The sequence below is a fragment of the Pristiophorus japonicus genome, chromosome 1, assembly GCF_044704955.1.
Source record: "Pristiophorus japonicus isolate sPriJap1 chromosome 1, sPriJap1.hap1, whole genome shotgun sequence".
Classification (NCBI taxonomy): Eukaryota; Metazoa; Chordata; class Chondrichthyes; family Pristiophoridae; genus Pristiophorus; species Pristiophorus japonicus.
In genome coordinates, this window is record NC_091977.1 from 479,205,158 (window position 1) to 479,228,803 (window position 23,646).

A 23,646-nucleotide genomic window follows, 5' to 3' on the forward strand; every position below is an offset into this window, starting at 1 on the left:
AGCAGCAGAGGTGTCAGCCAGAGTGCGGGGCAGGCAAGGATTGCGAACTACCAACACCGGCAGCCCCGAGTTTTAACTCGGCTTGGCAGCAGGGGGAAGAGGGCGAGCCAATACAAGAAGGGGCGGAACCAGGGCCAATGCACCCAGTCCGGCAGCAGAAGTTTGGCCCGCCTGATGCCAATGGGGCAGCAGGACCCCTAGAAAGCAACTTCGTCATCCCCCATGACACCCAAAAACTGAGGGCTATGATAGGGCACCTAAGTAAGCTCACCCAACAGGGGAATCCCTCGGTACACTTCCTGGAAGTGGAAATGGGTGCGATGATTCAGAGCAGGCTAAACTGTTGCTCTTCTCGCTAGACACCAAGCTGTGCCATTTCCTCTCTGCAGACAGCAGAAAGGGGCGAAACACGTACGCTACGGTTAAGGAGGTTGTTCTAGAGGCCATGGGTATGAACAACGGGAGTCCTTTCTCCCGAGTGGAGAAAACAGTGCAGCTCTATGGGGAGACTCCACAGGCTTTCGCTGACAGGTTGTGGCCGGTCTACGAAAGGGCCTGTAGTGGGGTTCTTGACCGGGCCTACCTGAACCCTAACGAGCTGGCTCACTGGCTCCGCAGCCTGGTGGCAAACAGCCTACCTGGAGTAAAGGCAAAAGCCAAGGTCTGGTTTGATCCAAGAGATCCCAGAACCACCGAGGAGACAGTGGTCAGACAGTTGACCCTGACTTACAGGAACGGTAGAGGGACAGAGGAGCCCTCCTCTAAAGGGAGGGTCCATGAGATTAAACCCAGCCAAGGCAAGAGACAGTGGCATCAGGAAGGTGGGAACCCTCCCCACAAAGGGAGCGAGTGTTTTGGGTGTGGGAAAAGTGGGCATTGGAGGAAGGACTGTAGGAACCCGTGGAAAGAGACTAAGGGAAGGGCCACTCCAGCCCCAGCCCGTAAGGCCGGGGCAGGAACACCCGACTCATATGAGACACTCGTAGCCGCCCTACAGACACTCATAAACGGACAGGGAATGGTAGCCATCGCAACCGGTCCAGTACCCTCTGCTCCAACCCACCCAAATGCATGACTAGAGCCAGCGCAGCCTGTGTACCTGTGTTCCGTAGAGTACGATGCCTGGAAGAGACCATGCGTTACGATGGAGGTGGAGAAAGTGAAAGGGACCTACCTGCTAGATACTGGTGCTTCCAGCACCCTTGTATATGCAGATAACCCAGCTACCTCACCTCTATCGAACGGAGTCCCATACAGTTTAGTGGGGTTCACAGGCAATGAGCAAACTGGTTCGTTTTCCATCCCGTTCACCATTCAGTTAGGGACACTCAAAACCAAATGGAAGTGTGTCCTGATGAAATGGGAGCAGAAGGGAAAAGGGATCCTGGGGGCTGATTTTATCATTGGCCACCAGATCCTAGTGGATCTCAGGAACCACTGTCTATGGGGAGCCATAGTGAATGACAGGGAAGGTGAGGTGGCGGTGATCCCAGAAAAAGGGGCCATGGGAACATTGTGTACCGTGAAGCCAAAGGAGGGTTATGACTTGGAATCACTGGTCAGTAACACCCCAGTGGAGTACCAGGCATATGTACGGGCACACCTTGCAGCATTCGCCACCCACAAACATGACTGTGGCAGGGTAACGGGGGTGGAAGTTAGTATAGTAGGGGACCCCATGACCCGACCACAAAAGCAATATAACTTCCCCGGGGAGGCAGAGGCAGACCTGACAATGGCGCTGGGATCACTGGTAGAGCAAGGGGTGTTAAGACCGATAGCAACCCATGTGAACTGTCCATTGTGGCCGGTTAAGAAACCGGACAACTCATGGAGGGCCACCGTGGACTATCGAGTACTAAATAAGAATATCCCTGCCTGTGCACCCACTGTAGCAGCCACAGCGGATCTCATAGGGAGTATTCCAGCATCTGCGACCACTTTCACGGTGCTGGATATTTCAAATGGGTTCTGGTCCATTCCTTTAAAACGGGAGGACCAGTACAAGTTCGCCTTTACCTTTAAGGGCCAACAATACACGTGGAACTGTCTTCCCCAAGGCTTCCACAATAGTCCCAGCATTTTTCACCAATGCATGGCGAACTGTTTAAAGGGCTTTAGCAGACCCCATCAGTTGGTGCAGTATGTGGATGACCTGCTCCTGTTCACCGATCAGGAGGAGGAGCATGGCCCACTGCTGACTGAGCTGCTGGAGCTGCTAAAAGAAGAAGGGTTTAAAGTAAACCCCAAGAAGGCACAGATCGGCCAGAAGGAAGTCAAATTCCTGGGGCTGACTGTGCGCGCTGGGGAAAGGGCCATAGACAAGGCTAGAAGGGAGGCAGTACAGGAGTTACCAGCCCCCAACACAGTGACAGGGGTAAGGTCCTTTCTAGGGCTCACCGGGTACTGCAGAGACTTCATTGAGGATTATGCAGCCACCGCAGCCCCTCTGCTCAGGCTCCTACACAAGAGTGTAGAGTGGGACTGGGATGAGGGTTGCGAGGCAGCATTTAATCAGCTCAAGAAGGACTTGCAGACTGCGCCAGCCTTAGGAGCGATAGATGTAAGAAAGGAGTTTTTCCTGGAGGTGGCAGCCAGCGGGGACAGTTTGAGCTCAGTGCTGCTTCAAGAGCGGCACGGCCAGCTGAGACCGGTGGTTTACTCCTCCAGGATCCTCACAGATGTGGAGAAGGGGTACTCCAACTGTGAGAGACATCTCCTAGCCACACATTGGGCAGTGAAAAGATCCTTGATCTTCACGGGAGGGTCTCCTCTAACACTCCTAACCCACCACATACCGACTCAGATGCTCCTAGATGGGAGGATTAAGGACGGGACGGTGAGCAGTGCCCGCATTGCTCGCTGGACCCTGCTCCTCTCCCAGATGGACCTCAGAGTAGAAGGCCCCCGCGAGCCAAGGCTCGCAGCCAACCTAATCTATCCAGGGAAAGCCCACAGGTGCTCCATAGAAGGGGTATTGGAGGTGAACATTGCCCTTCGGGTGAGGTTACACCCTACAGGCCGGGACATCTACGTGGACGGGTACAGCACGGTATCTGCTGGCGAACGACTCACTGGGTGCGGAGTCTATGACCCAAGGTATTGCCCTGGCAATCAAGCACCCCAGCACCATGAGCGCCCAGCATGCTGAACTGTCCGCCGTAATGTACGTGGTGACTCACCCCGAGGAATTCCCCACCCCGTACACGATTTGCTCGGACAGTATGTTCACCTGCAATTCATGTACGGAGTACCTGGCTATCTGGTCCCGTCGCGGATACACGTCCGCTGACGGGAGACCCCTGGCAATCAAGCCCCCGCTGGAGAAAATCATGACAGCGGTGGGGGAAGAGGGAAAGGTCTACATACATAAGGTGAAGGCCCATTCAAAAACCGAACCCCGTGCAGAGGGAAACCAACAGGCTGACAATCTGGCCAAAGAAGGTGCCCGCACGGGTAAGTTCTGGGACCCCTATGACACCGGCCTGATAGCAGTGGTCAAGAATAAGAACAGGGCAGCAAAGAGTATAGGGATAGCTTTGGCCCCGGACTTAAAAACAGTTCAGGCACAGGACCCAGTCCTGAAAGCTGTCCTGGATGCGCTAGCTAGAGGAGAGAGAGTAGAAGGTCCGTATGGCACAGCAGCCATTACCATTAAGGAAGGCATGCTGTTTAAAGAGGGACAATGGATCGTGCCACAGCAGCACCAGAGGGAATTCCTAAAACTGGCCCATGAGGGTCCAGGAGCGGGACACCCCGGGCCTGAGACCACCTGGCAACGGGTGGAACAGGCAGGATGGTGGCCGGGACTCAGGGAGGACGTCCGCGAGTTCTGTGCGAACTGCCTGGTGTGTGCTGCGAACAACCCTGACCCCCAGAAAAGGAAGGTGTCCCTAGGACACGTCAGGAGGGTAGAGGGACCATGGCAGTCAATCCAAATTGACTACATCGGGCCCCTACCCATCGCCCAGGGAGGCAACAAATACTGCCTAGTCCTGGTGGACGTGTTCTCAAAATGGGTTGAAGCCTTCCCCTGCCGAACAGCCACCGCACTAGGGACAGCTAAGATTCTAGTGAGGGAAGTGTTCTCCCGATGGGGACTCCCACAGTATGTGGAGGCGGACCAGGGGAGCCATTTCACCGGGCAGGTAATGCAGGCAACCCTTAAGGTGCTCGGCATTGAGGGGAAATGGCACGTTGCCCACAATCCACAGTCATCTGGTATTGTGGAGCGTTTAAACCGCACCATTAAAGAAAGGCTGCGGAAGGAAACGGGAGACTCACCCCAAAAGTGGGTGGAGGTCTTACCATTGGTCCTAATGGGGATCCGAGCTAGCCAGTCAAAGAGCACCGGGTATTCTCCATACGAAACCATGACTGGCCAGATCATGTGGACCCCCACCCATGTCCTAGCCCCGGTGCTCACAGAAGGTCAGCTCAGAGAGGTGAATTGTCCTCAGGACAAGGACCCTCCATTGGCCGCCCCCGATGGTGGAGGGCCCACAGGGAATGTGGCAAACTCAGAAACTGTGCCTATAGGGACGGTGAATTGCAGTACTGGAGGGGCTATCCCACCCATTGTCTGGGATTCGGACGCAACCCCAGTAACCCAAGCCCTGAGAAGGACCCTCCGTAAACCACGGCCAAAGATACCATGGTCACCGGCATCGGAGCCTCAGCGATTCTACCCTAGGAGAAGGGCAGCCCGATAGGAAAGGCCGAAGGTCAGAAGTACAGAAGCCGCTCAGAGTAGGGACTACCAGCCAGCCGCCTCCAGCGGTGAGGGTCTCACAGGAGCAGTAGCAACGAGCTGTCCCACAGACAAGGGTCTCCAGCTCACCGGCTGCGTGGAACCCTGGCATCTAGGTGGCTATCAGGCCGCACAAGGCATGGGCCTGACAGGGAATAACCAGGCCACCCGGAGACGGGTGGCGGTTGTACATAGCTCTAATTTTAGTTTAAGGCAGCACTGTACCATTTTACATTTTAAGGTTTAGTTTAGAATTGAGGGTAATGTTGCAGTAATGTTTAAGTGATTGTTTTGAGTTTGTCTTGTATGTCAGCCAGCCTGAGAGCAGTTCTCAAGGGCAGGATCCAGACATTACCTGGTGATGGACAAACCTAAGGAGGCCAATTGATGTTGTTTAATTTTAATCTATGTTTTTTTCCTTCTGTAATGTGGTTGTACGTTGCCTATATGCTGGTGAATATAATGTAACTGAAATGAAATGTAACTGTGCTGAAATGCAATTGTAGTGATTGAACCCCCTCCAAGCTGGGAGGGTATAAGTGTAAAAAGTTTGTACCTGTAAAGGGAAAAAAGTGTGTATCTATGGTGATGTTGCATAAATAATGCATTTTGGGTATTAGTTTAGTTAATTTATGGGGAAGGTTATCTCTTGGGAGTCAGGAACTTTGCTCACCTCGAAGATGATACGATAAGTGATATGGTATCACAGGGGGGAATGTAGAATTTACCAATATTTCGCAAAGATTCCCAGGTATCTTTCCCCTACAGAGGAGAAAAATCCCTTTCTTGGATTTTAAAATGAGTTTAAAGGGGCAGACGAAGCCTGCGGGGGATAAAAGGGGATGCATTCATGGAGATCCCCCCAGTGTTTGGACTCATAGGAAAGGGAATTCAAAATGGACCTAAATTACAGAAGCTTGAGATCCCCTAAACATCTATGGGAAGGAGCATATCAATTTTAAGATTCTACAACATTTTGGCTGTGAAAAAGAGTTACCAAATACAGGAGGTGGAGCCAACGTCTGAAGCAATTCACTCCCAAAGAGATAATCGAATTACCCAATCAAGCACAATGGAAATCATGGTCAAGAAACTGGACAATCCTAAAACAATGCAAAACCACTGATAGCACATTCTCACACCCTAATCGAGTTACTGCTGACAAAGGAGACATTTGAAAATCAATGGACAGAACAGTTTAAACAGAGCCCAAGAGATTTGATGGGAGATATCGGAGCCTTTTTTGGGGGCTATATCTATCCCCCAGTTTTTACAAGGAAAGGAGCAGCACGCAGACTAGCAGAACAAGGAAAACTAGCAGAATACAGAAACTAGCAGAAGACAGGAGAGAAGCAGAGCACAGACTGGAACACAGACACAGACACAAGCAGCCTGCTTGCTCTACAGTGAAGAAATGGAATAGTGAAGGAAACTACCAGAACTCATCAGGAACTGACCGAGCATGAGGCCCACGAAACGGAAGGTTGTCAGCAACCAAATTGACAACCACTCTACAATCTACTTCTGAACGAGCCAACGGGGGGAGAAATTACCAAAAGGGACTAACTAAAACTATTCCTAACCAAAGAAAGTGGGTACTTACCCCATACATCCAAAACGCAACTTAGCGCATCAACGGACGCACCCCAACTGAAGACTACGCAGTCTGAAGTCCTCTCCTCTGTCTGGGGTGCGGCTCGCCGGCAACTGTCTAAAGGGATTGGTGAGCATAGCCCCTGAACCCTGAGAGCTATAACTTAGTTAGTTCGGGGAATTGGGAGGGGGGAGGCTGGGATAACTTGTATAAATGTATCTGCATTCTCCTCTTTACCCCATTTAGAGTTTAAGCTGTATTCTTTTCCCCACAGGCTGTAATTTGACATTTTATTCAATGTGTTGTACCCCTCAGTGTGTATTGATCTGTGAGTGTTATTAAAGGTGTGCCTTTTACTTCTTTTTAAACACAATAAAGCCATGCCTGCTTCCTACCTTGAAACCGATTGTCTGTCCAAGTCTGTCACAGTCCCTTCATAATTCCAGTGTCTAGAACCAAGGGTGTGGGAGCGATTCGGAACCGCTCATATAAGGTCAGAAGGGAAAGCTGACCCCCTGAAAACCACCCCTTACACATTTTATAGAAATGCAAATATTCCACCCTTGTTCAAAAAAGTGGAGCAGGATAAACCCAACAATTACAGGCCAGTCCGTGATGAGAAAACTTTTAGAGACAATAATCTGGGGAAAAAATTAATTGGCATTTGAAAAATGATGGGCTCATGAATGAAAACCATCACGAATTTGTTAAAGGCAAATCATGTTTGACTAACTTGATTGAGTTATTTGATGAAGTAACAGAGAAGGTTTATGAGGGTACAGTGGTTGATATTGTGCATGTGGACTTTCAAAAGGGATTTGACAAAGTACCACAAAATAGACCTTAACAAAATTGAAGCCCATGCGATTAAAGGGACAGTTGCAGAGTGGGTACGAAATTGGCTATGGGACAGAAAGTCATCATCATCATAGGCAGTCCCTCGGAATCGAGGAAGACTTGCTTCCACTCTAAAGTGAGTCCTTTGGTGGCTGAACAGTCCAATACAAGAGCCACAGACTCTGTCACAGGTGGGACAGACATTCGTCGGGGGAAGGGGGGGGATGGAACTGATTTGCCGCACGCTCCTTCCGCTGCCTGCGCCTGACCTCTTCATGCTCATGGCGTTGAGATTCGAAGAGCTCCACACCCTTCCAGATGCACTTTCTCCACCTCGGGCGGTCTTCGGCCAGGGACTCCCAGGTGTCAGTGATGATTTCACACTTTACCAGGGAGGCTTTGAGGGTGTCCTTGTAACGTTTCTGCTGCCTACCTTTGGCTCGTTTCAACAAAGGCAGACATTGATGCAGAGATTCAACATCGCCTCCAGTGCACCAGTGCAGCCTTTGGCCGCCTGAAGAAAAGAACGTTTGAAGACCAGGCCCTCAAATCTACCACCAAGCTCATGGTCTACAGGGCTGTAGTAATACCCACCCTCCTGTATGGATCAGAGGCATGGACGATGTACAGAAGACACCTCAAGGCGCTGGAGATATATCATCAACGATGTCTCCACAAGATCCTGCAAATCCCCTGGGAGGACAGGCGCACCAACATCAGTATCCTCGACCAGGCTAACATCCCCAGCATTGAAGCACTGACCACACTCGGGACAAAACGTAGAAAGTAGTGGTGAACGGTTGTTATTCAGACTGGAGGCCAGTATACAGTGATGTTCCCCAAGGATTAGGATCAATGTTCCCCATAAGGTGGGTGGCTGTGTACCAATCGCGTGTTCCCGCAGGCCGCTCGCCAGCTGATGGCGCTGGAAGAGATACCGCATGGACGTGCAGCAAATTTAAAGAGCCCGCGAAGGAAAAAAAAGTTAGAGGGAAGATTGATTAGGACCACTGCTCTTCTTGATATTATATTAATGACCTGGACTTGGGTACACAGGGCACAATTTCAAAGTTTGCAGCTGACACAAAACTCGGAAATGTAGTAAACAATGAGGAGGATAGTAACAAACTTCAGGAGGATATAGACTGGTGAAATATAATGCAGAAAAGTGTGAAGTAATATATTTTGGTACGATAAATGAAGAGATGAAATATAAACTAAATGGTACCATTTTAAAGGGGTGCAGGAACAGAGATACCTATGGGTGTATCCTTAAATAAGAAGTTAAGGATAGTATTAGATTAAAAGAAGAGGCTTATAATGTTGCGAAGAATTGTAGTAAGCCTGAGGATTGGGAGGGCTTTAGAAACCAGCAAAGGGTGACCAAAAAATTGATAAAAAGGGACAAAATAGAATGAGAGTAAACTAGCAATAAATATAAAAACAGATTGTAAGAGCTTCTACAAGAATGTAAAAAGGAACGGAGTAGCAAAACTAAGCGTTGGAGGCTGATACAGGAGAAATTATAAGAAACACAAAAAGCATACCAAAAATAATAGGGAACCAAGGGGCTAATAAGAATGAGGAACTTAAATGAATTAAGATCAGTAGAGAAAAAGTACTTCAGAAACTAATGGGACTAAAAGCTGACAAATCCCCTGGACCTGATGGCCTACATCCTAGGGTTCTAAAAGAGGTGGCTGCAGAAATAGTGGATGCATTGGTTGTCATCTTCCAAAATTCCCCAGATTCTAGAATGGTCTCAGCAAATTGGAAGGTAGCAAATGTAACCCCACTGTTCAAAATGGAGAAAACAGGGAACTACAGGCCAGTTAGCCTGCCATCAGTCATCGGGAAAATGCTGGAGTCCATTATTAAGGAAGCAGTAGCAGGACATTTAGAAAATCATAATAAAGTCAAGCAGACTCAGCATGGTTTTATGAAGGGGAAATCATGATTGACAAATTTGCTGGAAGTCTTTGAGGATGTAAATAGCAGGGTGGATAAAAGGGAACCAGGGGATGTAGTATATTTGGATTTCTAAAAGGTATTCAATAAGGTGCCACCTATAAGGGGTCACAAGGTTGGGAGTAATATATTAGCATGGATAGAGGACTGGCTAACAGAGAATCAGGATAAATCAGTCATTTTCAGATTGGCAAACTGTAACTAATGGGGTGCCACAGGGATCAGTGCTGGGTCCTCAACTATTTACAATCTATATTGGATGAAGGGACTGAGTGTAATGTAGCCAAATTTTCTGATGATATAAAGATAGGTGGGAAAGCAAGTTGTGCGGAGGATGCAAAGAATCTGCAAAGGGATATAGACAGGCTAAGTGAGTGGGCAAAAATTTGGCAGATGGAGTATAATGTGGGAAAATGTGAGGTTATCCATTTTGGTAGGAAAAATAAAAAAGCAAATTATAATTTAAATGGAGAAAAATTGCAAAGTGCTGCAGTACAGAGGGACCTGGGGGTCCTTGTGCATGAAACACAAAAAGTTAGTATGCAGGTACAGCAAGTAATCAGGAAGGCAAATGGAATGTTGGCCTTTATTGCAAGGGGGGTGGAGTATAAAAGTAGGGAAGTCCTGCTACAGCTGTACAGGGCGCTGGTGAGGCCACACCTGGAGTACTGCATACAGTTTTGGTCTCCTTATTTAAGGAGGGATATATTTGCATTGGAAGCAGTTCAGAGAAGGTTCATAAGGTTGATTCCTGAGATGAAGGGGTTCTCTTATGAAGAAAGGTTGAGCAGGTTGGGCCTATACTCATTGAAATTTAGAGAATGAGGTGATCTTATTGAAACATATAAGATTCTGAGGGGGCTTGACAGGGTAGATACAGAGAGGATATTTCCCCTCGTGGGGGAATCTAGAACTTGGGGGCATAGTTTCAGAATAAGGGGTCGCCCATTTAAAATGAAAATGAGGAGGAATTTCTTCTCTCAGAGGGTCGTGAATCTTTGGAATTCTCTGCCCCAGAGAGCTGTGGAGGCTGGGTCATTGAATATATTTAAGGTGGAGATGGCAGTTTTTTGAATGATAAGGGAGTCAAGGGTTATGGGGTACGGGCAGAGAAATTGAGTTGAGGCCAAGATCAGATCAGCCATGATCTTATTGAATGGCAGAACAGGCTCGAGGGGCCAAATGGCCTACTCCAGCTCCTGTTTCTTATGTTCTTATATTAGCATGGATAGAGGATTGGTTAACGGACAGAAAACAGAGAGTAGGGATAAACAGGTCATTTTCAGGTTGGCAGGCTGTAACTAATGGAGTGCCACAAGGATCAGTCCTTGGACCTCAGCTATTTATCATTTATATTAATGACTTAAATGAAGGGACTGAGTGCAATGTATCCAAGTTTTATTGCGTCACAAAGCTAGGTGGGAAAGTGAGCTGTGAGGAGGACACAAAGGACCTGCAAAGGGATATAGACAGGTTAGGTGAGTGGGTAATAAAGTGGCAGATGGAGTATAATGTGGGAAAATATGAGGTTATTTACTTTGATAGGAAGAATATAAAAAAATAATATTTTTTAAATGGTGAGAAAATATTAAATGTTTGTGCTCAGAGAGATTTAGGTGTCCTTGTACAGGAAACACAGAAAGTTAGCATGCAGGTACACCAAGCAATTCGGAAGGCAAAAGGCATGTTGGTCTTTATTGCAAGGGGCTTGGAGTACAACAGTAAGGAAGTCTTACTACAATTGTACATGGCCTTGGTGAGAGCACACCTGGAATACTCTAGTTTTGCTCTCCTTATAGGAGGAAGGACAAACGTGTCTTAGAGGTGGTGCATTTAAGATTCACTAGATTGATTCCTGTGATGAGAAGGTTGTTCTATGAGGAGAGATTGTGTAGAATGGGCTGGGGTTTAGAAGACTGAGAGGTGATCTCATTGAAACATACAAGATTCTGAGGGGGATTGACAGGGTAGATGCTGAGAGGTTGTTTCTCCTGGCTGGGGAGTATAGAACTAGGGGCACTGTCTCAGGATAAGGAGATGAGGAGGAATTTCTTCACTCATAGGGTTGTGAATCTTTGGAATTCTCTATCCTAAAGGGTTGTGGATGCTGAGTCGTTGAGTTCATACATTTTTGGACTCTAGGGGTATCAAGGGATTTGGGGATCAGACGGGAAAGTCGAGTTGAGGTCGAAGCTCAGCCGTGATCTTTTTGATTGGCGGAACAGGCTCGAGCCGAATGACCTACTCCTGCTCCTAACTTCTTCTGTATGTACACAAATATTTGAAGGTGGAAGGACAAGTGGAGAAGGCTGTTAAAAAATCATGTAAGATCCTTGGTTTTATTAATCGAGGCATAAAGTATGCATTAAGCAAGGAGGTTATGCTAAACCACTGGTTAGGCCTCAGCTGGAGTATTGTGTTACATTCTGGGCACCATACTTTAGAAAGAAAGAAAGAAACCTTTCTACCTTTTAATCATTCTACCATACTTTTGGAAGGATGTCAAGGCCTGAGAGTGGGTGCAGAAGAGATTTGGTAGAATGCACCTGGGATGAGGAACTTCAGTTATGAGGATAGACTGGAGAAGCTGGGGTTGTTCTCCTTAGAGCAGAGAATGTTAAGAGGAGTTTTGATAGAGATGTTCAAAATCTTGAACAGTTATGATCAAGTAAATAAGGAGAAACTGTTTCCAGTGGCAGAAAGGTTGGTAACCAGAGGACACAGATTGAAGTTGATAGGCATAAGAACTAGAGACAAAATGAGGATTTATTTTATGCAGAAAGTTATTGTGATCTGAAATGTACTACCTCAAAGCAGATGGAACAGTAACTTTCAAAAGGGAATCGGATAAATACTTGAAGGGCAAACATTTGCAGGGCTATGGGAAAGAGCAGGGGAATGGGACTAATTGGAAAGTTCTTTCAAAGAGCCGGCACAGGTGCGATGAGCCGAAAGGCCTCCCTCTGTGTTGTTTGATTTTGTGGCACCAGGTCAAACAACAGCAAAGTGACTCACATGCTGCTTATAATCACAACTGATGAATCGGTGCTCTGTTGGAACATAATTTGGAAGAAGAATGCCAATTTCAATGTCCATGATCAAGAGTGGTTCGGTAGTACCACCACTGGCCAAACTGGATATGTCCTGAAGGACATAGCTGTAAGATCAAGCCTCCATCATGTGGTGAAGGGACCAACAACTCTATCTTACCACAACCTCTCTCAACCCTTCTACTGCCTCTGTGTTGTCAGGCGGCTTGTCTATTAGCCAGTCCTGGATGAGACGAAATTTCCTCTAATTAAACATTGGGAAGACAATGGCTTCGCCTCCCGCCACAAACTCCGTTTCCTAGTCCCCCTCCCTGGCCACTTAGACTGTTCATAGTCCTATTTGACCCTGAGCTGAGCTTACTACCTTAAAACCTCTCCGTCACCAAGACTTGCCTACTTCCACCTCCATAATATTGCCTGTCTCCGCCCTTGTTTCAGCCCATCTGCTGCTGAAACCCTCATCCATGCTTTTGTTACCTTCAGACACAACTATTTCAATGCTCCTCTGGCCAGCTTCTCATCTTCCACCCTCCATAAACTTGAACTCATCCAAAGCTCCGCTGCCTGTTTCCTAACTCACACCAAGTCCCATTCACCAATTAACTCTGTGTTCACTGACCAACATTGGCTCCCAGTCTCTGAAGGCTTCTATTTTAAAATTCTCATCCTCATGTTCAAATCCTTCCATGGCCTCGCCCCTCCTCATCTCTGTAACCTCCTCCAGTCCTACAACACACCGAAAGCTCTGCCTTCCTCCAACTGTGGCCTCTTATCCATCCCCCACTTCCTTCACCCCATCATTGGCAGCCATGCCTTCAGCTGTCTAGGCCTAAGTTCTGCAATTCCCTTGCTCTTCCACTTCACCTCTCAAACCCACCTTAAAACCTACATCTGACCAAGCACCTACATCTGGTCACCTATCTTAAAACGTTTCTTCTCTAGCTCATTGTTAATTTTTCTTTGATTATGTTCCCAGGATGTTTTACTATGTTAAAGTGCTTTAAAAATGCACATTGTTTTGTTGTTGGGAGTGACCTACCTGACCAGGGTTGATCTTCTTGTTTGATAGAGATGAAGGACGAGGGAAGTTACAGATTGTTGTGGTCTAAGTGGTGCCAATGCTTGCATGTAAAGCTGGTGCCAATACTTGCATGTAAAGAATGGGCACTTGGGCGAAGTACCAGTAAATTGCTGGCACCTGAGGAAGGGATAAGCATAACACCAGCAAGAGCCTTTAGGATGAAAGGAAAGCAAATTGGAAACAAATTTTTTAAAATTCTTATTGTAGATGCTGAAGAAGTTCTGTAATGGTAGAGCATCCAAGAACAATCTCCACTTTAACCAATAAAACCTCAACCTAACCAGTCCATATAAACAGTCATACCTGCGTCACATTTCATCTAAATGTTGCCTCTCCCTTGGTCTGTTTATGTGTTAACAACCTTTATTAGAACTAAGATCTCCAAGTCCATCAATATGATTCCCAATTCACTCAATATGAGTCTTCAGCTCCATCAGTCAGGGCCTGGAACTTTATCAGCCCAGGCCTAGAAATCTATCAGCCCAGGCCTAGAAATCTATCAGCCCAGGCCTAGAAATCTATCAGCCCAGGCCTAGAAATCTATCAGTTGGGACCTCCAGTTCCATCAACCAGAAATACCAGCTTAACCAACCAGGACATCCATGTCCATGAACTAGGGCCTCCAGCTACCTTGAATACAAATTTCAGGAGCTCTGATGGTGAATAATTCCTTCAGTTAGCTTCAACTCCACACAAATTAGAGTTCCTGTGGTCGTAGCTTGTCCAATCAACATAAATAGTGGACACTTCAAAGCAGAACAAGAAAAATAAACCTGCAAAGCCAAATAAATGGTTCAGTAGGGTTGAATCCCAGCATAATGATTACCAGTACCTTGATTCTCCTGATTAAGAACAGTTCGGAAATATTTTAAAAGGAGGAAAATAAACAAGCAAAGACAGGCAAAGAATGGGCAAAAGGCTTCGATCTGAAGGATTTAGACCAATGTTATCTTGTTCCCTTCCAATCCCATGAGTGCACAGTGACAGGAATGGCTTTGGATTTATACCTTTCATACGCTTTACCAGAAATCAGTTAGTCTTGAGATACAAACCCAGCGTAGCTAAGACATGGCGAAGTTCAGCCCCCATTACTGTGCCATTTCCTTCCTTATCGAACACTCTCAGACCCTCAACGAAGTCCTCAAATGTGCCCTGGTCCTTAACCTTGCAGATATGTTGATGCATCGGCAGAAAGGTCTCAAAGTCCAACATCTTTGTATTCATCTCTGCAAAATAAAGGAAATTAAAATTATTTTATTTAAAAAAATTATAACTATAGTATATAACTAGGTGTGACAGCGCATCACGAATCCCATGAATTGCTACATTTGCACTTCCATAATCACTGTCCAAGAACTATAATTTCACTTAAAACATTGTGAAGTGAAAATGTCGGGCACGGTGGATCTGAGCTCGAACAAATCAGTTGCCCTCCTTTATTGGACTTGGACCAAGGTTCCATGGGAGAGGGTTGGCCGAGGCAGGCAGCTGATTGTTGGTGCAGAGAAGGCTTCTGGGAATTAAATACAGACAGACCTTTGACCCTGTGCGATGACTTTGGTTTTATCAGTGTTGCATCCTCACCTGAAATCTTGAAAATGCCTTGGGAACGAACTACAAATCCCTGAGACCCAGACACACTGGGATAATTTTAACCCCTCCTCACCCCACCCACCCAGGACAGGAGGGAGAGGGTCGGGTGGCGGGGTTAAATCAGACATGCCATGAACGTGCCTACTTCTGATTTAACCGTGGCGGGTTTGGGGGTCGACCGAGTAACCGGTTTTGATGAGGCAGGTCAGTAATCATTATATTCAAATGGCGCTCTGGGCCTCAGATTTTGGGAGCCATTTGAATTTAATGGCTCAGCAGCTGAAAGGATGTGGGAGCTCTCACATCCAGTAGGTAAATGCTTTTCCAGCACTGCTTGTGGGTCAGGAGAAGGAGGAACAACAAGCAATCTCTACCCCACCGCGAATCCGATCTCTACCCCGCGATCTCTCCCTCCCCCGCGATCTCTCCCTCCCCGCGATCTCTCCCTCCCTGCTGTTGTGTATTGCTCTGGTACATTAAATGTATGATAAGTACAATGGTACACCACAGAGGGCGCTGTGGTGGGAGCCCTGAAAGTACCTGCATGAGGCAGTATAAAAGGCTGCCCACCACACTTGTGGAGCACTCTGGAGCTGTTCAATAAAAGACCAAGGTCACAGCAGTTAGATTAACACCGGACCTTGTGGAGTCAGTGATTTGTGTGCTACATACACTACATTGGCGACAAGGAAACGGACGAATTCCACGCAACCATGGCTACTCTGAGCTCGCTAAAGGATTTTACCGTGGGCAATGATTGGGAGGCCTTTACGGAAAGGCTTGAGTACTACTTCACAGCAAACGATCTGACGGAGGACACGGACGTAATGAGAGATAAGCGTAAGGCGATATTGCTCTCCAGTTGTGGCGATGAGGTTTACTGTCTCGTCAGGGATTTGCTGGCACCTGGGAGCGCCAGGGACAAGTCATACGAGGAGCTGATTGAACTCATTCGTGACCAGTTGAAACCGAAGGTGGGCATCCTCATGGCCAGATACAAATTTCACCATCACTGCAGACCCAAGGGCCAGGATGTCACCAAATATGCTGTGAACCTCAGGAGACTCGCGGCGCCGTGTGATTTTGGGGCACATCTTGATGAGGCGTTGCGGGACGTTTTCATCATGGGGATTGGCCATGAGGGCCTCCTTCACAAGCTGCTAGCCACGGAACCCACAGTCACCCTGACAAAGGCCATCACCATCAGCCGGGCATATATGACCTCGACGTGCAGCACCAAGCAGATGATCCACACAGTCTCGAAACCGGCAGGCACTGTGCACAGGATAGCGGCCACCATGGACAGAACTGCAGAATGTGGCTCTGCCCGGGGCAGAGAGCACGGACCTCGGGGTCCTGGGTCTCAGAGTCCGCTGAGGGGGGCCAATCAAGCAGCACCATGCTGGCGCTGCGGAGGAAGCCATGGGGCTCACCGGTGCAGGTTTGCGGAGTACACGTGCAATACCTGCCACATTAAAGGCCACCTTCAGCGTATGTGTAAAAGAAATCGGACTCACCATGTGGCTGAGGAGATGGGGGATGATCCACTGTTCGGTGAGGAGCAGGCAGAAGAAGATGAGGTGTTGGGCCTGTATACGTGCACTGACGATTCGCCCCCAGTGATAATGGAAGTAAAAATTGACGATGTCCCAGTGGATACGGGATCGGGTCCGTCGTTGATGAGTGAGAGAACTTTTGATAAACTGTGGGGTAACCCGGCTGCATGACCCAAGCTGGTCCCGGTCACGGAAAAGCTGCGTACCTACACCAGGGAACTGATACCTGTTCTCGGCAGAGCGGATGTGCAGGTATCTCACGGGGGCGAGACACACGGTTTACCTTTATGGGTCATTGCAGGCGATGGACCGACGCTCCTCAGCAGAAGATGGATGGGAAAGGTCCGTGGGAGCTGGGAAGACTTATTCACTCCTCCACAGACTGCTGCTCCCCGGGTTTCCAAAGGGCAGTGCCAACCGAGCTGGAGCTGCAGCAGCAGCCCAGAACTCCTGGCCCCAAGCAATCCTGCAGCCTCAGCCTCCACTCAAGGTTACAGGTGCAGACCCACTGCTGGGGTGCGGGCCGGCGGGGCGCTGCGGTCCATCGGTGGCCGGGGGACCCACGCAGCGGAATAGTCGGGCGGCGGCGGCAGCCGCGATGGTGGCGGCCACGGCGGGAGCGGAGGCTGTGGCCACGGAGGGAGCAGGAGAGGTGGCCACGGAGGCAGCAGGAGAGGTGGCCACGGCGGGAGCAGGAGAGGTGGCCACGGCGGGAGCAGGAGAGGTGGCCACGGCGGGAGCAGGAGATGCAGCCACAGAGGCAGCAGCAGAGGTGGCCACGGAGGGAGCAGGAGAGGTGGCCACAGAGGCAGCAGGAGAGGTGGCCACGGAGGCAGCAGGAGAGGTGGCCACGGCGGGAGCAGGAGATGCGGCCACGGAGGGAGCAGGAGAGGCGGCCACGGAGGGAGCAGGAGAGGCGGCCACGGAGGCAGCAGGAGAGGCGGCCATGGCGGGAGCGGAGGCTGTGGCCACGGAGGGAGCAGGAGATGTGACCACGGAGGGAGCAGGAGAGGTGGCCATGGAGGGAGCAGGAGAGGCGGCCACGGAGGGAGCAGGAGAGGCGGCCACGGAGGGAGCAGGAGAGGTGGCCATGGAGGGAGCAGGAGAGGTGGCCACGGAGGGAGCAGGAGATGCGGCCACGGAGGGAGCAGGAGAGGTGGCCACGGAGGGAGCAGGAGAGGCGGCCACGGAGGGAGCAGGAGAGGCGGCCACGGAGGGAGCAGGAGAGGCGGCCACGGAGGGAGCAGGAGAGGTGGCCATGGAGGGAGCAGGAGAGGTGGCCATGGAGGGAGCAGGAGAGGTGGCCACGGAGGGAGCAGGAGATGCGGCCACGGAGGGAGCAGGAGAGGTGGCCACGGAGGGAGCAGGAGAGGTGGCCACGGAGGGAGCAGGAGAGGTGGCCACGGAGGGAGCAGGAGAGGCGGCCACGGAGGGAGCAGGAGAGGCGGCCACGGAGGGAGCAGGAGAGGTGGCCACGGAGGCAGCGGGAGAGGTGGCCACGGAGGCAGCAGGAGAGGTGGCCACGGAGGGAGCAGGAGAGGTGGCCACGGAGGGAGCAGGAGAGGTGGCCACGGAGGGAGCAGGAGAGGCGGCCACAGAGGCAGCAGAAGAGGCGGCCATGGCGGGAGCGGAGGCTGTGGCCACGGAGGGAGCAGGAGAGGTGACCACGGAGGGAGCAGGAGAGGTGGCCACCGAGGGAGCAGGAGAGGTGGCCACCGAGGGAGCAGGAGAGGTGGCCACGGAGGGAGCAGGAGAGGTGGCCACGGAGGGAGCAGGAGAGGTGGCCACCGAGGGAGCAGGAGAGGTGGCCACGGAGGGAGCAGGAGAGGTGGCCACGGAGGGAGCAGGAGAGGTGGCCACGGAGTTAGCAGGAGAGGCGGCCACAGAGGGAGCAGGAGAGGTGGCCACGGAGGGAGCAGGAGAGGTGGCCACGGAGGGAGCAGGAGAGGTGGCCATGGAGGGAGCAGGAGAGGCGGCCACAGAGGCAGCAGAAGAGGCGGCCATGGCGGGAGCGGAGGCTGTGGCCACGGAGGGAGCAGGAGAGGTGGCCACGGAGGGAGCAGGAGAGGTGGCCACGGAGGGAGCAGGAGAGGTGGCCATGGAGGGAGCAGGAGAGGCGGCCACAGAGGCAGCAGAAGAGGCGGCCATGGCGGGAGCGGAGGCTGTGGCCACGGAGGGAGCAGGAGAGGTGGCCACGGAGGGAGCAGGAGAGGCGGCCACAGAGGGAGCAGGAGAGGTGGCCACGGAGGCAGCAGGAGATGTGGCCACGGAGGGAGCAGGAGAGGTGGCCACGGAGGGAGCAGGAGAGGCGGCCACGGCGGGAGCAGGAGAGGGGGCCACGGAGGGAGCAGGAGAGGTGGCCACGGCGGGAGCAGGAGAGGTGGCCACGGCGGGAGCAGGAGAGGTGGCCACGGAGGGAGCAGGAGAGGTGGCCACAGAGGGAGCAGGAGAGGTGGCCACCGAGGGAGCAGGAGAGGTGGCCACGGAGGGAGCAGGAGAGGTGGCCACCGAGGGAGCAGGAGAGGTGGCCACCGAGGGAGCAGGAGAGGTGGCCACGGAGGGAGCAGGAGAGGTGGCCACGGAGTTAGCAGGAGAGGCGGCCACAGAGGGAGCAGGAGAGGTGGCCACGGAGGGAGCAGGAGAGGCGGCCACGGAGGGAGCAGGAGAGGCGGCCACGGAGGGAGCAGGAGAGGTGGCCACGGAGGGAGCAGGAGAGGCGGCCACGGAGGGATGAGAGGCGGCCATGGAGGCAGCAGGAGAGGTGGCCATGGCGGGAGCAGGAGAGGTGGCCACGGAGACAGCAGGAGAGGTGGCCACGGCGGGAGCAGGAGAGGTGGCCACGGCGGGAGCAGGAGATGCAGCCACAGAGGCAGCAGCAGAGGTGGCCACGGAGGGAGCAGGAGAGGTGGCCACAGAGGCAGCAGGAGAGGTGGCCACGGAGGCAGCAGGAGAGGTGGCCACGGCGGGAGCAGGAGATGCGGCCACGGAGGGAGCAGGAGAGGTGGCCACGGAGGGAGCAGGAGAGGCGGCCACGGAGGGAGCAGGAGAGGCGGCCATGGCGGGAGCGGAGGCTGTGGCCACGGAGGGAGCAGGAGATGTGACCACGGAGGGAGCAGGAGAGGCGGCCATGGAGGGAGCAGGAGATGTGACCACGGAGGGAGCAGGAGAGGCGGCCATGGCGGGAGCGGAGGCTGTGGCCACGGAGGGAGCAGGAGATGTGACCATGGAGGGAGCAGGAGAGGCGGCCATGGAGGGAGCAGGAGAGGCGGCCACGGAGGGAGCAGGAGAGGTGGCCATGGAGGGAGCAGGAGAGGTGGCCACGGAGGGAGCAGGAGATGCGGCCACGGAGGGAGCAGGAGAGGTGGCCACGGAGGGAGCAGGAGAGGCGGCCACGGAGGGAGCAGGAGAGGCGGCCACGGAGGGAGCATGAGAGGCGGCCACGGAGGGAGCAGGAGAGGTGGCCATGGAGGGAGCAGGAGAGGTGGCCACGGAGGGAGCAGGAGAGGTGGCCACGGAGGGAGCAGGAGATGCGGCCACGGAGGGAGCAGGAGAGGTGGCCACGGAGGGAGCAGGAGAGGTGGCCACGGAGGGAGCAGGAGAGGTGGCCACGGAGGGAGCAGGAGAGGCGGCCACGGAGGGAGCAGGAGAGGCGGCCACGGAGGGAGCAGGAGAGGTGGCCACGGAGGCAGCGGGAGAGGTGGCCACGGAGGCAGCAGGAGAGGTGGCCACGGAGGGAGCAGGAGAGGTGGCCACGGAGGGAGCAGGAGAGGTGGCCACGGAGGGAGCAGGAGAGGCGGCCACAGAGGCAGCAGAAGAGGCGGCCATGGCGGGAGCGGAGGCTGTGGCCACGGAGGGAGCAGGAGAGGTGACCACGGAGGGAGCAGGAGAGGTGGCCATGGAGGGAGCAGGAGAGGCGGCCACAGAGGCAGCAGAAGAGGCGGCCATGGCGGGAGCGGAGGCTGTGGCCACGGAGGGAGCAGGAGAGGTGGCCACGGAGGGAGCAGGAGATGTGGCCACGGAGGGAGCAGGAGAGGCGGCCACGGAGGGAGCAGGAGAGGTGGCCACGGAGGGAGCAGGAGAGGTGGCCACGGAGGGAGAAGGAGAGGCGGCCACGGAGGGAGCAGGAGAGGCGGCCATGGCGGGAGCGGAGGCTGTGGCCACGGAGGGAGCAGGAGATGTGACCACGGAGGGAGCAGGAGAGGTGGCCATGGAGGGAGCAGGAGAGGCGGCCACAGAGGCAGCAGAAGAGGCGGCCATGGCGGGAGCGGAGGCTCTGGCCACGGAGGGAGCAGGAGAGGTGGCCACGGAGGGAGCAGGAGAGGCGGCCACGGAGGGAGCAGGAGAGGCGGCCACGGAGGGAGCAGGAGAGGCGGCCACGGCGGGAGCAGGAGAGGCGGCCACGGAGGGAGCAGGAGAGGTGGCCACGGAGGCAGCAGGAGATGTGGCCACGGCGGGAGCAGGAGAGGGGGCCACGGAGGGAGCAGGAGAGGTGGCCACGGCGGGAGCAGGAGAGGTGGCCACGGCGGGAGCAGGAGAGGTGGCCACGGAGGGAGCAGGAGAGGTGGCCACCGAGGGAGCAGGAGAGGTGGCCACCGAGGGAGCAGGAGAGGTGGCCACGGAGGGAGCAGGAGAGGTGGCCACCGAGGGAGCAGGAGAGGTGGCCACCGAGGGAGCAGGAGAGGTGGCCACGGAGGGAGCAGGAGAGGTGGCCACGGAGTTAGCAGGAGAGGCGGCCACAGAGGGAGCAGGAGAGGTGGCCACGGAGGGAGCAGGAGAGGTGGCCACGGAGGGAGCAGGAGAGGTGGCCATGGAGGGAGCAGGAGAGGCGGCCACAGAGGCAGCAGAAGAGGCGGCCATGGCGGGAGCGGAGGCTGTGGCCACGGAGGGAGCAGGAGAGGTGGCCACGGAGGGAGCAGGAGAGGTGGCCACGGAGGGAGCAGGAGATGTGGCCACGGAGGGAGCAGGAGAGGCGGCCACGGAGGGAGCAGGAGAGGTGGCCACGGAGGGAGCAGGAGAGGTGGCCACGGAGGGAGAAGGAGAGGCGGCCACGGAGGGAGCAGGAGAGGCGGCCATGGCGGGAGCGGAGGCTGTGGCCACGGAGGGAGCAGGAGATGTGACCACGGAGGGAGCAGGAGAGGTGGCCATGGAGGGAGCAGGAGAGGCGGCCACAGAGGCAGCAGAAGAGGCGGCCATGGCGGGAGCGGAGGCTGTGGCCACGGAGGGAGCAGGAGAGGTGGCCACGGAGGGAGCAGGAGAGGCGGCCACAGAGGGAGCAGGAGAGGCGGCCACGGCGGGAGCAGGAGAGGCGGCCACGGAGGGAGCAGGAGAGGTGGCCACGGAGGCAGCAGGAGATGTGGCCACGGAGGGAGCAGGAGAGGTGGCCACGGAGGGAGCAGGAGAGGCGGCCACGGCGGGAGCAGGAGAGGGGGCCACGGAGGGAGCAGGAGAGGTGGCCACGGCGGGAGCAGGAGAGGTGGCCACGGCGGGAGCAGGAGAGGTGGCCACGGAGGGAGCAGGAGAGGTGGCCACAGAGGGAGCAGGAGAGGTGGCCACCGAGGGAGCAGGAGAGGTGGCCACGGAGGGAGCAGGAGAGGTGGCCACCGAGGGAGCAGGAGAGGTGGCCACCGAGGGAGCAGGAGAGGTGGCCACGGAGGGAGCAGGAGAGGTGGCCACGGAGTTAGCAGGAGAGGTGGCCACGGAGGGATAAGAGAGGCGACCACGGAGGGAGCAGGAGATGTGACCACGGAGGCAGCAGGAGAGGTGGCCACGGAGGCAGCAGGAGAGGTGGCCACGGGGGGAGCAGGAGAGGTGGCCACTGAGGGAGCAGGAGAGGTGGCCACGGAGGCAGCAGGAGAGGCGGCCACGGAGGCAGCAGGAGAGGTGGCCATGGAGGGAGCAGGAGAGGCGGCCACTGAGGGAGCAGGAGAGGCGGCCACGGAGGGAGCGGAGGCTGTGGCCACGGAGGGAGCAGGAGAGGCGGCCACGGAGGGAGCAGGAGAGGCGGCCATGGCGGGAGCGGAGGCTGTGGCCACGGAGGGAGCAGGAGATGTGACCACGGAGGCAGCAGGAGAGGCGGCCACGGAGGCAGCAGGAGAGGTGGCCACGGAGGGAGCAGGAGAGGTGGCCACGGAGGCAGCAGGAGAGGTGGCCACGGAGGCAGCAGGAGAGGTGGCCACGGAGGGAGCAGGAGAGGTGGCCACGGAGGGAGCAGGAGAGGTGGCCATGGAGGGAGCAGGAGAGGTGGCCACGGCGGGAGCAGGAGAGGTGGCCACGACGGGAGCAGGAGAGGTGGCCACGGAGGGAGCAGGAGAGGTGGCCACGGAGGGAGCAGGAGAGGTGGCCACGGAGGGAGCAGGAGAGGTGGCCACGGAGGGAGCAGGAGAGGTGGCCACGGAGGCAGCAGGAGAGGCGGCCACGGAGGCAGCAGGAGAGGTGGCCATGGAGGGAGCAGGAGAGGTGGCCATGGAGGGAGCAGGAGAGGTGGCCACGGAGGGAGCAGGAGATGTGACCACGGAGGCAGCAGGAGAGGTGGCCACGGAGGCAGCAATAGAGGTGGCCACGGAGGGATAAGAGAGGCGGCCACGGAGGGAGCAGGAGATGTGACCACGGAGGCAGCAGGAGAGGTGGCCACGGAGGCAGCAGGAGAGGTGGCCACGGGGGGAGCAGGAGAGGTGGCCACTGAGGGAGCAGGAGAGGTGGCCACGGAGGCAGCAGGAGAGGCGGCCACGGAGGCAGCAGGAGAGGTGGCCATGGAGGGAGCAGGAGAGGCGGCCACGGAGGCAGCAGGAGAGGTGGCTATGGAGGGAGCAGGAGAGGTGGCCATAGAGGGAGCAGGTGAGGTGGCCACGGAGGGAGCAGGAAAGGCGGCCACGGAGGGAGCAGGAGAGGTGGCCATGGAGGGAGCAGGAGAGGCGGCCACGGTGGGAGCAGGAGAGGTGGCCACGGAGGGAGCAGGAGAGGTGGCCACGGAGGGAGCAGGAGAGGTGGCCACGGAGGGAGCAGGAGATGTGACCACGGAGGGAGCAGGAGAGGTGGCCACGGAGGGAGCAGGAGAGGTGGCCACGGAGGGAGCAGGAGAGGTGGCCACGGAGGGAGCAGGAGAGGTGACCACGGAGGGAGCAGGAGAGGTGGCCACGGAGGGAGCAGGAGAGGTGGCCACGGAGGCAGCAGGAGAGGCGGCCACGGAGGCAGCAGGAGAGGTGGCCATGGAGGGAGCA

The 23,646-nt window shown here is 54.5% G+C and overlaps 1 protein-coding gene across 2 annotated transcripts in view; it reads right to left on the reverse strand.

Moving 5' to 3' along the window:
* Positions 1-23,646, reverse strand: part of LOC139276705 (myosin light chain 4-like) — a 62,135-nt gene that overhangs the window by 27,379 nt on the left and 11,110 nt on the right. For both annotated transcript variants that reach the window (XM_070894692.1, XM_070894683.1), the window contains exon 4: positions 14,333-14,506. In XM_070894692.1, coding sequence (XP_070750793.1) covers positions 14,333-14,506 — 174 coding nt within the window. The remainder of the gene's footprint in view (positions 1-14,332; positions 14,507-23,646) is intronic.